Source organism: Procambarus clarkii, chromosome 10 (assembly GCF_040958095.1).
Source record: "Procambarus clarkii isolate CNS0578487 chromosome 10, FALCON_Pclarkii_2.0, whole genome shotgun sequence".
In the NCBI taxonomy this organism is placed as follows: domain Eukaryota; kingdom Metazoa; phylum Arthropoda; class Malacostraca; order Decapoda; family Cambaridae; genus Procambarus; species Procambarus clarkii.
In genome coordinates, this window is record NC_091159.1 from 53,027,595 (window position 1) to 53,043,716 (window position 16,122).

General features: G+C 40.6%; 1 protein-coding gene across 6 annotated transcripts in view; it reads right to left on the reverse strand.

Annotated features, from left to right (window-relative positions):
- DEF8 (differentially expressed in FDCP 8 homolog) overlaps positions 1-16,122 on the reverse strand; it is a 47,260-nt gene that overhangs the window by 12,941 nt on the left and 18,197 nt on the right. For 2 of the 6 annotated variants that reach the window (XM_045769824.2, XM_045769858.2), the window contains 5 exons: positions 13,431-13,571; positions 12,555-12,717; positions 12,243-12,407; positions 6,447-6,515; positions 1,348-1,392 (listed from right to left, as the gene is read on the reverse strand). In XM_045769824.2, the coding sequence (XP_045625780.2) occupies positions 1,348-1,392; positions 6,447-6,515; positions 12,243-12,407; positions 12,555-12,717; positions 13,431-13,571 (583 nt within the window). Of the gene's footprint in view, positions 1-1,347; positions 1,393-6,370; positions 6,416-6,446; positions 6,516-12,242; positions 12,408-12,554; positions 12,718-13,430; positions 13,572-16,122 lie in introns of all 6 variants that reach the window. The other 4 variants (XM_045769832.2, XM_045769841.2, XM_069322054.1 and 1 more) reach the window with 4 other exon arrangements.

The following is a 16,122-nucleotide window of genomic DNA, read 5'->3' on the forward strand; positions in this document are numbered from 1 at the left end:
AGGAACCATGGTATGCCATATTAAAAAGTGCACAAACCCTAGTGCACCCCCAACACAATCAACAAAATGCCCCAACCAAGGGGTCCAAGAGAGAGGAGTCAATGGCTTATGAACAGCCCAAGGCAAGGCTCTACACCCTGGTGGCCTGGCCTATCAGGGGAGAACTCCTAAACACACCAGAGAAGTACAGTAGTTCTGTCAGTACAAGGAATTGAAGCACTAGTGAGCACCCAGAGCAGGAAAATCTGAGCACATGGAAGCACAACAGAAGTCAAGGCCATGCAACAAAGCCAGAGGAAAAACATGCACTTGAAGCTAATACCAAAATTAAGGAACAAAACACAAGCAAATGGCCCCCAACGGATGAACGAACTCCAGGGATGGCCGGCATTTATTTTTGAGGAAGAGGGGCTTGCCATGACTGATGGGCCAGAGAATTACAGATAGAAGTAACCACCATAACATCAGAACTGATCAGTGAAGCCAGTTGTCGGCTGGGGTTGAGCCAGCTGGTGGCAGGTACTGTATTGATACTACCGGGTTCAAGCTCATTTTGAGAGTGAATCATTTGCTTTGCCTGAATCACTTGCGGAGTTGTTTGGCAGTTCTGAGACTTTGTTTTCTATGAACCCTGGGGGCCAGGTTGTGGCTCTGGTCTCCAGTAGGCCAAACAGAACTCCTGCAGCTGATGTGACCCATTAGATGGAGCAATCTCAGTGAGATAACTCCCTCCTGGGAGCCACCAGGAGGCTCTCCCAGAAATATTAACAAAAACCTGTGCATTAGATGACCTTGATGCACACACTATACACACACACACACACACACATATACAATACATTCATACATATATAAGAGAAATACATACTGTACATACATATCCATTAAAATACACATAGTATATGCATGCAAGCATATATCCATACATACTCCTACATTTTATGAAACCTCATACACCTGATCAATTCTGCAAGAGCCAATAGGAATACATAGCAAGGATGGCAAAGTTAAGAAAGAAAAGCAGGATAACAGCAAACATGGTTGTGTTAACGTGACACAAGCAGGAGCAGACTCCTACTCCATATCTCCTACCCTATAAAACAGCACAGTACACACATCACATGTCCACATTTACCCTAAACAAAATTTTACAACTGACACTATACACAAAACTTTAAATGAATATTTATTTATTTAGTAAAAGTAAAGCAATCTACTATAGTTCACCTACATCAACCAAGGTTCAGAGGATATTAGAAACTCATGTTGAGAATTGCTCAAGCCTTGAAAGAATAGTAGTAGTAGTCAGATATAAGAGTTATACATCACTTGACTGGTTTAATATACCTTTCTTGAAGGGATCACCAAAGCATGAAACACCCCTTGGATGGGCTAAAACATAAAACATATTAATTAGTCACACAAATGTACTGCATATCATTATGTAACAAAGTGAGCATCAGATAGGGCACACACTGATAGACCTGACAAAATAATAATAGACGTGGATATGTACTGAATCAATAAATACTGAAATACATTATATACAGCTTTCATGCACTTATGAAATTTGAAGCGAGTTACTGCTATCAATTACAATATTATATAATGATTGATAAATCAATAAACTGTAAAGTATCACAAACTATAATTATTCAACACATTCAATTAGACTTGCCTCTAACCTTGCAATATCATTTATTACACTGCAATAAAATAATTGGGAAAAGCTTCACATATGATACTGTACTTCAAAACATTTGCTATACTCTGCAAACACTATTGTAGGTTACATGATGCAATATAACATACCTTTCCTTCAATAATGATTCTGTGGCTACACTCATGTTGCCGTGATTCTCACACTGCAGTGCCATTCATGCTGCTAAGCCACTCACACTGTGCTGCCACTCATATTAGAGTGCCATACATAATGCACACACACTTATGCTACAGAGACATGCTACAGTGGCACTCATTCTACAAAGACACTCACACTACAGTGGCATTTACGCTACAATGACACTTGTGCTACAGTGGCACCCATGCCACAATGTCATTTTTGCTGCATTGCTATTCATGCTGTAGTGCCACTTGGAAGTTGACATGATTTTTCTTGGCCCCAACATTATCGTCTGAATAAACATTGCTATCCCATGCCATGCCTGCCTTTTTTTTCCTCTCGCTACATTTTACTCCTAAAGTCTGTTTAACCCTTAAATTGCGCATCGCATCATATGATGCTTTGACCGACTTGCAGTAAACTGTGCATTGCATCATATGATGCTTTGGAGTACTACGCAAGATTTAAATGGCCCGTGGATACATGGGGTTCACCACACCTTCATCAGGGCTCTTGTAAACAGACGCCATTTTTTTTAAATCATGGGCCAAATTCCCGGTTGTTAGGGGCCTCACTATTGAGTGAGCAACCAAGCCTAACGCACGCAGCATGAGCTCACCGCACTGCTGTTCAGCTTGTGACCACAGCATCACCTAAAAATGCCATAATATACTTGTTCATGCTATTATGTAGCGATGGTATTATTACAGAAGACCCCTGACTGTGATAAAACTGACCAGGGTTCTGATAATAGCAGGATTGTGGTGATATTTAGCGCTGTGCTCCATGGAAGGAGGAGTAATGCTGTGGGAGGAATGGTAGTGGTGTTGTCTTCTGACTCTGTGTGGCCACCTTTTATTGACTGCACTCACCATACCAGCTTAGTGGTTTGCTATGGTGAACACAAATGCAGATACTTATATATAATATGTGTATAGAGGGTGTAACAAACTAGGCTGGTTGTAAGAATTATCCAGAGTGGTTTATCGACAAAAGAGAATGGGAAGCTGGGCCCGCGTGGTGACCCGGGACCTGACCCCTAGGGAATTCGCAGTGAAAATAATCGTCATAGCTTCGTATAATGAACCATCCTATATAGTATTCAGTAATTTAGAGAAATTAGCCTTTATTCATTTTGTATTAAAATTGTATTGTATAATATTCCTGGTTATAGTACCAAGAGTATTCTAATTATTAGGAGCTTCCTGAGCCCAGTCATCATTCTTTTCACACATTACTGTATTTTAAGGTGTATCGGATGCACTCTTATAGTAATTTTTAGCAAGATATCAGAGCTTATGCAAAAGAATGTGGTAATAGGGTACCTGCACTTTAAAATCACTTTTGATAAATATACAGTGAAATATGCTAAAATTGTTTTCTCCACACAATATTCTTGAAAAATACGGGTGCATCATAAGGGTAGGTGTGTCTTATGCATCAGCACATATGGTTCTCAGTGCAAGCAAGTGCACCACTGTTTCCCCTTCATTCCCAAAACAGCATTAGCAGTCTTGTTTGAGAGGTTAAACTACATACTGCTCAAACATGTATGTAATTCGAGCACACAAGTGTGATCGAGAAATGTATTCGCAAGCTAGAATATCTCACAAAATGAGCAGGGAGGTGTAATGAGTACAGATGGTATACAGCTACAAGGAATGAAAAAATACAATCTAATAAAATGAGCATATACATATGCAATGAATACAGGCTGGTAGTGGTGATGGTGGTGGTGGTAAAAGGGGAAGGGGAGGTTCAACATTATAGCATTATACTATCTCATCATTCTACCCTACTGCACAATTTAGAACCAAAGATTGGTACTCTTATGTCAACTCCTAAGTCGATCAAATCAAATTAAAAGCTTTAGTCATAAACGGCTGTAAATTTATAATTGGGAAAGTTTACATAAAAATTACGGTACATTAGTTACACAAGTGTCACAATAACAGCATATTACGTAGACACTGTCAATATCAGAAACTTTATCCATAACATCTTGTACAAATCATTTCAATAATAGCTGGACTAAAACACGTGTATAGCAATCTATATCAAACTTACATTTTTGGCCTACAATGAGTGACATTTAGCTTACAATTTGAAAGGGAATATATATCTTAAAATCATAGTGAGGTTTATCATTAGGGCAGTTAGACAGATATTGACACAATTTATATCACAAAGTCACGATAATGAAAAGACAATTAGAGTAGAATAAATCCACAAGTGCCGTGATGAGGGTTCAAACTTACATCTAGGGAGACCAGAAGACATTGCAGAATGTGCAGAATACCCCCGTTGAAAAGCAGAGGTGCAACAGGTACTCTGAGAGAGAACTCTATCAACATCAGAGGCCCGAGACTGTTCAACACGCTTCAACTACACATAAGGGGCATATCTGGCAGACCCCTCACAGTGTTCAAGAGAGAACTGGATAAGCACCTCCAAAGGATACCTGGTCAACCGGGCTGTGACTCATACGTCAGGCTGCGAGCAGCCACGTCCAACAGCCTGGTTGATCAGTCCAGCAACCAGGAGGCCTGGTCGACGACCGGGCCGCGGGGACGCTGAGCCCCGGAAGCACCTCAAGGTAACCTCAAGGTAGGATGATCCCAGACACACCTTAATCGACTGCGCCATGACATGGATAAGAATCGGCCCTTATGGATTTATTCATTTGATATATCACACTATTGTGATTTCTATGTGAATTAGAATTAGCTGTCAGGCACCTGACAGCTGGGTGGACAGCGCTTCAGATGCGTAGTCCTGAGGTTCCGAGTTCAATCTCTGGTGGAGGAAGAGACAAATGGGAAAATGTTTCTTTCACCCTGATGCCCCTGTTACCTAGTAGTAAATAGGTACCTGGGAGTTAGACAGCTGCTACGGGCTGCTTCCTGGGGGTGGAGGCCTAGTCGAGGACCGGGCCACGGGGACACTAAGCCCCGAAATCATCTCAAGATAACCTCAAGATAGAGTAGAACTAATATAAGCTAATCATACCATGAAGTTATTGATATTTATATGCCCCTCAGTATTCTACATCAATAGATTCTTGAAGTATCCTGGATCAAAATCATTTCAAACACACAGCTAATAACATAGATCTGATTTCACCAGGACTCAAAATACCTGTCCTTCTCTGTGACAGTAGTTCCTTTGTAACTACAAATATCCAACTGAAGAGTGTCTCGGTGCTCTTTCTGCTTAGTTATTTTATTTTATCCTATAAACCTGCTATGCCATTAGATACATCACTCATTCTTAAGTTGTATTTCCTAAATTAAGTTCATATTTCTGGAAAAGTAGGCACGACCAGTGATATGTTAATGCCTGAAAAATACAAAGTTGATTGAGATTGCTCTATGGCTTACTAATTTCAGACAAAATTATATCATTCATTTGTGAATCCTTTCTTTAAATGTGGGCGAGGACATTAAGCCATGAAGGAGATTGCAATGAGTACAAGGATGGACTCCCAAGATATGCGTAGAATATTTCCTTCATTCACAATTGAGGTAACTAAAGTCACAATGTTGGTTAATCGAAGTTACATTTTCCATAATATTGCTAGCTATAATATTTTGAGTACAAGTGTTAATGGCAGAACCTCAGTAGATATGGATGGGTGTGACTCATGGTAAGACTACATGGTACTTAGAAAAAGACAAGAGACCACATGAGATCAGAATTTTAGAGCTGGAGAATCAGCAGACATGTGGAATATATATATATATATATAGAATTTGATGAGTTTTTTTTTCTAAGTTCCTGAAGGCAGCTTGGAAAAACACTTCCAAGTAGATTCCTGTGCCATTACGTCTGAGGTGAAGAGTGGTGAGCTCCTAGCTACTCTGTAGCTGGCTGGCAGTCTGGGGTAGTGGCCAAGTGGGTCCTCCACTAGTAAAACAATATATATATTGGTTCTCTTGAGGACAAGAATTGCTCGGAGAAGGTTTTGAGTACAGATGAATGACCTTTCAGGAGGTCATTATGAGCTGGAAGGAATACTGTATTTGTCTCCTCTCCAGTGTCTCATTTGTCTCATCTCCAGTGACTCCATTCCCAAACTGAGTTGAAAGGAACATTTAAAAATATCTAATCTGTGTCTAAGAGTAATTGTTAAACGTATCCTGGCTGTGTTTGGGGCTGTCCTTGGGATGAGCAGGTCAATGCATAATGGAGCAGTCGAGTAGTACAATTCAGAAACTACAACTGCAGAGGCTATACTTAAAAATATGACTGCAATTGCAAATGCTGCAAATGATGGGTACACATTTCTAATGCATTATAACCAGTTAAACAATTTCTTTATGCAGTCCTTTATCTCTGATCAGGCCTGGTCAGAGACTGGGCCATGGGGACACCGATCAACGAAATAGTCAACAGATAGTCCAGCAGTTAAAAAATATCTGTGACAAGTAAAACTTCTGAAAATCCACATGCCTATGGAGCAGGATAACTGATCAGTTACTATACCTCCAATATCCTATTATGTAGCCAAGTACTGAGAAGGAATACCTTTGCATCTTAATTTCTTTCCACTCTTTGTAATTACAGTGAATTCTGAAAAAATTAAAGTGCAAAATTAGATTACCACTCCAAAACTGTAGAGTCCATGCAAGACAAAGACATGTGTTGCTTCTTGGGCATGACAGTGCTACATCTGAGTAAAACAATAAATTAAAAAAGCATGAAAATTTAATCAGCACACTACACTAAGAAATAAAATGAAACAAATTTAATAACAGCAAAACCCTCCACTTTCAGATTAGTACACACCAGCATGGAGAATAAATAAGTAATTATGAAAAGAAGGCACCGAGCCAGGAAGAAAGGTAAGCATGGAAAATAGAATGAGAGAGGAGGGATCAACTGCTTTAACCAAACAGGGCAGATTAAAGCTGGTGCCATAAAATTGGTGTCAGTGATTAGCAATGATGAAAATTCCATTCTCCATAGAAGGAGGAAAGTCATGAATATAGAATGAATATAGGAAAAAGTTATCCTACTGTAGCTGAAAGGCAAAGTAGACCTTGCAATTAGATAGTTAATACAGCTGCTCTGAATACATTACTGAAATTCTGTGCAAAATAATGAATATGAGAGAGAGGAGAGAAAGAGAGGAGAGAAAGAGAGGAGAGAAAGAGAGGAAGGTACAGACAAATATATAAGGAAAAGAGTGAGGCGAGAGGTGAGAAGCAGGTAAAAGAAAAAGGTAAGAGCAAGAAGACAAGAATGGGAAGAGGTAAGAATAAGAGAAAGGTAAGAAAACAAAAACAGGTAAGAAAATGGGGTAGGCTTAAGTCGCATTATGTTTGTTAAGAAGATTGGAGCATCTGAGTATGTACTGTGAAAGGGAAGTGTCAACAGCAACAATGCCAGGCCTAAGGTTCATGTTGGGCATGTTGTGTATCAGAACCAATTCGACCAGACAGGGTCTGTGAAGAGTAGAAGCAGGAAAGATGAGAGTACCTAACATGACAGAAGAGAGCATTGTTTGTGTCTGCAGACTTAACAGTTACCTTTGTTCTTACATTCTTATTCCTATTACTTAGGGGTTCCAAGGGGTGGTCATAGCCAGGGGGTGGTAATGGGGAACGAGCTCCCATTACCTATAAAATGCTCCCGTACGGCGTGCGTCTCAAATAGCCTCTGACAACCAAGTCCAACTCCTGGCCTGCACGGGTGGCTTAGTCTTTAAGTCCAGCGGAACTGCTTTTACTGACAGGAGAAGGGGCAAGGGCATGCCTCTGGCACCTTAAAACCAGTTGCTCCGGGTAGATGCGACTCGTTAGCCTGGGAAGGCAGCCCATCTAGGGGGAAGGAAAACCTTGATTTCAAACCTCCGCTGCCTTGCAGCCATACCACTCTTTTGGGAAAGGCTTCAGGAGACAACCTCAAGGAAATCAGGAGCTGTAACCCCTAAGGTGGTTTGTCGTTGACTTTGACCTCGTTCTGGCAGCTCCCACGACGGTGCTGGAATCATGTGTATTGGCATTTGCCATTCCATTGGATAATTCCAGCAACGTGGAGAGGAGGGACCTGCTGCATGGGTAACAGCTTTTCCTCCATATATACCTACACAGGCTTTGCAACGTGGAGAGGAGGGACCTGCTGCATGGGTAACAGCTTTTCCTCCATATATACCTACACAGGCTTTGCACCCTGGAGAGATCGACATCCAGAGTGCAACTCCATAGTCTCCAGAAACTGTAGGATTCCTACTATTCTTATTACTATCCCCTTTATTACACCTTACCTTTCGTACCTTTTGCCTTGCTTTTTTTCTTCCTCTAATATTTCCTCTATTTATTGCCTTGCCTCCTTCTCTTATCAAAATCGATTTGAGAATGATCCAGGACAGACTGAAACGTTGTCGTCCCTTCACTTTTCTAGTGTGTGGTTTGGTCAACATATTTCAGCCACGTTATTGTGGCTCCTCATCTGCAGCATTGTTTTTTGTCTGCAGACACAAATAATGCTCTCATCTATCACGTTAGGTTCCCTAATCATCCTACTGATTGGTCGTCTTCTTCCATAATCTTTCCAGTTTCTACTCTTCACAGATGCCGGCTTGTTGAATTGGCTCTGATACACAACATGCCTAACATGAACCTTAGTCCTGGCTTTGTTGCTGTTGACTCTTCTCTTTCACAGTACATGCTCAAATGCTCCAACCTTCCTAACAAACGTGACTCCCTTTTAAGCCTACCTCCGCTGTTCCTTACCTTTCTGCTTACCTTCCTCTTATTCTTACCTCATCCTATTCTTACCTTTCATCTTACTCTTATCTTTTTCTCTTACCTGCTCCTCACTCTCTCCTTATTTATTTGCCCGTACCTTCCTCTCTTCTATCACACGACTTGATAATGGTCCAGGACGAACCAAAATGTCTTTTCTCCATTGTCTGTGTCGTTTCGTTATGAAAATATTGTAACATTTGCTACATACCGGTAGGTAACAATTTGTAACATTTTTACTGTAGCTGTCAATCTGAAAGTGTCAAGCCTTACCCTACTAAAATGCAACAGATTTAAGCAAGAAGTTCACTTAAGTTATAGCATAGTCAGTTTACAACTTTAGGGTCCTGGGTTTTATTCCTGTGCAGGATGTACTTTCAAGCACATTTTCCTTTTTCCTAGTACTTCTATTCACTTTGCCATAGGTAGGTACCTTTAGGTTAAGGAACTGTAGTGGGATGCATCCTGGAAAAGGTCAGTTGTTGGACAAGGGGGAAAGCATAATTGACTTCCTGTCCCTAATAAAAGGGAAACCAAAAATTAAATTATTCCTAAGCAATAAAAAAAACACATGTCTATTGCAAGCCTTAGCATGGATTTCATGAAAAAGATTAGCCTCAAAATAGATATAAAATACTGTATAGCAGGGAAACTGAGTTTGGGACACATCTTTCCTAAATCTATTTCCTCTAAAGTAACAAAATAAGACTTGAGTATAGAGTGTAATCTCCTTTCTGGAAAAGCTACATGGTTACCCCCCCTTAGGTATTACAGATGACAAGTAAAACCATTGGATGCACATGAAAACTCGAATCAAATGAACTCAAATTAAGTGACAAATGAATCAAATTAAGGGGTGTCAAGTAAAGTCAAGTCCTTCAGCACTGTTGTACCATACATATCACAGAGTGGTAGGTAATTTGGAGTGGGTTGTGTTAGATACTCAAAAGTAAAGGGCCCCCCAGGGATGAACTTCCATACATGCAAACATATACATGAAAAAAACACACACAACAAAACTCTTAATACTGAATTTACTCTGTTCTAAGTTCTTAAAATTTATTTTAATATTAATCTAGAGATATAAATACGTACAGTACTTTACTCTAGTAATGTAGATGAGCTAAAATTTTAAAGCAGACTTGGCTTATTACACTGATTCGACGAAACAAATTTACCACAATCATAAAGCATGCTTCTTAAGACTATTCCCCTCAAGAACAATTTGCACTATTTCAGTACAGTAGTTTTAAAATCACCACAAACTATAGGAGGCAATATTAACTTTCTATACTCTCAGGAAGGACGAGGTATTTTTTGGCACATTTCCTTACACCAGATTCCAATGTTCACCAAGCAGTAAATACATAAAATACAGGATTAATTGAATTCTACGACCATGAAACAAAAATCAGGCAAGAAAGAGGAGGCTGGGCAGACTGCATATTTTTGGATTGCCAGAAAGCCTTGACACAGTACCACATAAGAGACTAGTACAAAAGCTGGAGATGCAGGCAGAAGTGAAATGGAAGGTACTCCACTGGATAAGGGAGTACCTAAGCAACAAAAGATAGTGAATCACTGTGAGGGGTGAGGTCTCCGAGTGGTAAGGCATCACCAGTGGAGTCCCACAGGAATCAGTCCTTGGACCTATACTGTTTCCAATACTGTATATACAAATGATCTCCCAGAGGGAATAGACTCATTCTTCTCAATGTTTGCTGATGATGCAAAAATTATGAGGAGGATTAAAACAGGAAGACAGTATGAGGCTACAAGATGACCTAAACAATCTGAAGGAATGGTTCAACAAATGACTACTAAAGTTGAACCCAAGTAAAAGTAAGGTAATGAAACTAGGTAGAGGAAACAGATGGCAAGACACGAGATACCGAATGGGAGATAAAGCCCTTCACGAAACGGACAGGGAGAGAAAGATCTAGGAGTCAATAACATGGCAAACCTGTCTCCTGAAGCCCACATCAGAAGAATAACATCGGCGGTCTATGAGAGGTTGGCTAACATCAGAACTGCCTTCAGAAATCCGTGTAAGGAATGTTTCAGAACTTGGTATGCTACGTATGTAAGGCGTATGGAGTATGCGGCCCCAGCATGGAGCCCGTATCTTGTCAAGCACAAGATGAAACTGGAAAAAGTTCAGAGAAATGCCACTAGGCTAGTCCCAGAACTAAGAGACATGAGACATGAGTTACGAGGAAAGGCTGCATGAAATGCACCTCACGTCGCTGGAAAACAGAAAAGCTTGGGAAGAAATGATCACCACATACAAAATTTTCAGGGGAATTGACAGGGTAAACATGGATGGATTATTTAACATGAGTGGTACACGCACAAAGAGACACAGGTGGAAGCTGAGTACCCAAGTGAGCCACAGAGACATTAAAAAGAACTTTTTCAGTGTCAGAGTAGTTAGTAAATGGAATGCACTACGAAGTGATGTGGTGGAGGCTGACTCCATACACAGTTTCAAGTGTAGATATGATAGAGCTTGAAAAGCTCAGGCATCTGTACACCAGTTGATTGATGGTTGAGAGGCAGGACCAAAGAGCCAAAGCTCAACCCCCGCAAGCACAACTAGGTGAGTACATACCTGGGAGTTCAGCAGCTCTTTTATGTTGTATCCTGGGAAAGGTCAGGTGTTAGCCTAGGGAAACTTCAAAAAGCCTAATAGGTTGTCGCAAGTTGTGGAAACTTTCCTTATTAAGACTATTCAATAGCTCGGTCGACAGAGCTTCATCCTCACACGCCTGGGGTCCAGAGTTCGAGTTTCCTAGAGCCCAGGTGAATGGAATGCCAAATAGGCTCCTTCTTCCTGACAACAGGAGCCCACATAAATACAGCACTGTATTGATGCAGAGAAAGGGTTGATAGTCGTGTATTAGTATTTTGTAATAATAACACACTGAAATACAGTACCTGGTACTGTATATTTTTACTTTTATTACCAAATAATGTTTTAACTTGTGAAAAAATCTTACTTTTGAACCATTACCCCATATTTGCCATGAATATTTTAGGCTAGAGTAAAGATTTTTTCATTATATTAAAAGCTGTACCATCAATGTTGCCATATTTTATTTATGAAAAACATGAAGATTGCATTCAGGTGCAGTATATTAGAACATTGTGGGTGAAGGGAGTGTGAAAATAAAATACAAATTATAAACATTTACATGAGTGAACAGGCTAACCAGAGAGGTCTACAGCATCCTCTTTAAATCTCATCGTATGTTCCAGTCTGTGTTGAGGGCAAGGTATCTAGTGCTTACATTCAACAATTGATGATATAAAGGACAGAATCCGTCAATGAACATCATTTGTAACAATACCACAGACTGTACAATCAATTTGTGTCCTTATTGGAATTATAAGCAGAAATTAAGTATGAGCCCTGCAATTCAAAATATTTCCTACATTATCTTGTGAGCAATCTGCATTAAATTCTGACTGCAATGTCCACTCCCAACCTCTCCTGGGGTAAGCTGAAAGCAATGTGCCTAGAAATGAGTTCTTTGTGTGCAAGTGTCATTACAGAGCAATCAGGAAACAACAATTTTGTTCTTTTCGAGAGAAATCTTTAATAAGGCTTGCAATTATGTAAATGCCACAACACCAGAACTTAGACTCACTGTTGGTAATAAGTATCTTGCACTCAGCACACTTGTAGTTTTGTGCAGACAATCCAACTTCAGGACAGATGCGTAAAATGTAAGTTGCATCTTCGTTCACCTTAACACTGGCACATCGTCTCAGGATACCTTCCACACACCTACCATGGCACCTGTATTCACACACTGCAAAATTAAGAACCTATATAAAACCCACACAGTATATGAAACTTGTATCAGCCTTGCCAATAAAGTCAATTCAACAATATTTTGTTCAGTAAATATATGATGTGATGCTAGATAATGAATCATCAAGAATATTAAGTAACTTACATATACATATATAAGATATATGGATGACTCCCCAGATGATCTGTGCACACTTGTCACAGTACTGTTTTGATGCACGAGTGAGGGGAGGCTTCTGAGGCTGCAACTGGTGACTCATGCGGAAAAGCACACCAGTAGAAGCAACCTCGGCTGCATCACGAGTCTCCTATTAAAGAAACGTTAAAATTGCGTGTAGAATAATTTTTTTATTTAAAGCAATACACTACATTTATTATTTCAAGGAGGCATGAAGGAGAATGACTGCCACAGAGCAAAATTAGCAGTGTGAGAATAAGAACGAGGTTTAATATTCAGTAAAAGAAAACAGAATGCAGTTAAAATGAGCAAAGGTTAGTGACAAATGTCAAAAGAATGCTAATGGACCTGGCTTTGCCAAATCCATAATGATTAGCACTAAGTAGAGAGGAAAACAAGAGAAGATAGCTCTTCTTAACTTTATATATTATGGACACGAGACTTCTTACAGGGCAAAACCAAAACAGGTTCAGAAAGATCAAGTAACAGACAAACAAGAGGGTTTAATCAAACTGGCAAGAACACCTCACTCCTAGTAAGTTTGGTTTTGGTGCTAATGAAGAGCTTCACCCATTGTGTTAGTGGGTTTGCCATAATTTCTAATAGCAAAGGAGATACTGTTTAAGACAGAAGAATGTAAATAAAAGAACCGAGTTTTACCAACTTCAATAAGTACAGAGATGGTTGCAAACACTGCATTAAATGTATTAAATTTGGGCTAAGAATCACAGATTCTTAGTCCATTGAAGCAAAAACTTCAATGTTGATGAATGAAGGAAATGAAGAGCCAAAAATACTAAGAAATACACTTTGCTATAGATTTTGAAGTGATAAGAATCAAACCTGCAACCGTAGTCTCAGTTGTATAAGTTTGTGAACGAGGGCTCGTCTTCTGTTGGTAGATTCTTTACATTGCAGGATCAACAACTTGCATTTTTCAATGCTTTTCTCAAGAGTGTCTTCACTCATGCATAACAAACTTTCCTGAAAAACATAAGGATTCAGATATATTATTGTAGCTTATGATCTTGTTTTCCACATTATGTACTGCAGTCTGCAATTAATTATAGGTGAATTATGGGTCTTTTTCACTGTGGACCTTCATATAATGCTCATTTATACACTACAGTTTTGACAATGCAACTTTGTTTAGTGACAAAATACTTAATTTTGTAAGCTATTATTATACTGTACTGAATTTAGTGGCCTCGAGAGTGAACCATACTTGTGTCCATCCACAGTCCAGCATTACCTGCAGCAATTTGTTGTCTTTATACTGGTTTTTTATATGTAGAGTTTAGTATATATCTGTTTGCCCGTCTCTTGGTAGGTAAGATAACAGAAGACATCCAGCAAATAGAAAAAGGCCTTGAAGCCATCCACAATCAAAATCAAGAGACGGAAGGGGGCACCTGAACCAGTAAATGCCAAGCCCCAACTTCACAGGGCACGGTATAGACATGACAAGATTAATATAAGAATTCGACAAACTTCCCCCAACAATAGTTTTTTGCATGCTATTACTAATATCATATAGGAATACCATTGTTTATATATTATTTGGGTTTAAATTGGCACAAAAATGCATTCTATCATTTGCTGTAAGAAAACAAACACTTGATGATAAATAGCCTAAGGCAAAAATATCCCAACATCGATTATTCACAAATCTGGAATGGGTACAGAATAATATAGATATATCTATTTATGCTTCTTGAGGTTATCTTGAGATGATTTCGGGGCTTTACTGTCCCTGCGGCCCGGTCCTCGACCAGGCCTCCACCCCCAGGAAGCAGCATGTGACAGCTGACTAACACCCAGGTACCTATTTTACTGCTCATTTGATGTATCAAATGAACAAATCCACAATTGTGATTTCTGTGTGTAATGAAGTAAGGGCAAAGAGGGAGAACGGCCTATTGACATAGCTCGAGTGCATGGGGGGAGTCGTGTAAAACCCTGGTTTGTGCCTCGGAAAGGCTGCAGTTTCCAGTAAGTTCAGTAGAACTTTTGTTTCAACTCCTTTTGACCATGTCGTAGCTCAGTCGATTAAGGCAGCGTCTGGGATGCTCTTGGACGCAGGTTTAAATCCTCGTCACGGCCCTTGTGGATTTGTTCGGGTGAGAGATGTGTGAAAGGATGTTGAGGGGCGAGATGTGTGAGAAAGGGTGGAGAGGGGCAAGAGGTGTGAGAAAGAGTAGAGAAGTAGAGAGGGGATGAGGTGTGAGAAAGGGTGGAGAGGGGGGAAAGTGAGGTGTGAGAAAGGGGGGTGAGGGGGGGGGGGGGTGAGGTGTGAGAAAGGGTGGAGAGGGGGGAAAGTGAGGTGTGAGAAAGGGGGGTGAGGGGGGGTGAGGTGTGAGAAAGGGTGGAGAGGAGGGAAAGTGAGATGTGAGAAAGGGTGGAAAGTGAGGTGTGAGAAAGGGTGGAGAGGGGGAGAGTGAGGTGTGAGAAAGGGGGGTGAGGGGGGGTGAGGTGTGAGAAAAGGTGGAGAGGGGGAGAGTGAGGTGTGAGAAAGGGTGGAGAGGGGGAGAGTGAGGTGTGAGAAAGGGTGGAGAGGGGGATGTTTGTAGAGAGTGGGGCATGAAAGGTGGAGAGGGCAGGGGAGAGGGTTGAGAAGGAAGGAATAGAGGGGGGGGGGAGGAGGCGAGGGGTGAGAGGGGGAGAAAGTTGGAGAGGGGAACTTCTCCCTCTGAGAAGAGGGAATGAGAGAAGGGAAGAGGGGGAAAATATTGAAGGAGAGTGGAGAGAAAGAGGATTAGAGGGTGGGAGAGGGGACAGTGGTGGAGAGGGAAGGAGAGGAGGTTAAAGTAGAGAAGAGGGACAAAAGAGGGAGAATTGTATCTCATAATTCATAGATACTACTGCACAACTAGGCAGCTGGGGGTTTGATTCCTGGTGGAGGCAGAAACATATGGGCAGTTTCTTTCATCCTGATGGGACTGTTCACCTAGCAGTCAATATGTACCTGGGAGTTAGACAGCTGCTTTGGGCTGCTTCCTGGGGGTGTGTGTAACAAAAACGAGGCCTGGTCGAGGACTGGGCCGCGGGGACGCCAAGCCCTGAAATCATCTCAAGATAACCTCAAGATAGCTGGTTGGGTCAATTTTGGAAAACAGAGACCCCTTATAAAATCAATTTGCACATGTTACTGATGGGCAATAAACCTTATTTAAATTTATTTGCTAAGTTAATTTTAACATTTTCTTATTTTAATTGAGATAAATGCAGTATATCTGAGATACAGCAGTTCACAAATTTGAGAAACTCTATTTTTAAGGTCATTCGCCTTGTTTAACCAAAGTACAGTTGGCTTTGTTCTCGACTCACAATTGGGGATCCTGGATACAATTCCTGGGTGGGACAGAAATGGTTAGGCACATTTCCTTTCACCTAATTTACCTGTTCACCTAGCAGTAAAGAGGTACCCAGGAGTTAGGCAAATGTTGTGGGGTTGCATCAAGGATAAGATCAGTAGTTCAACCTTGGGAGACACAAGGTTACGGGTTACAACTTGAGATACAAGCCTAAAGTTTAC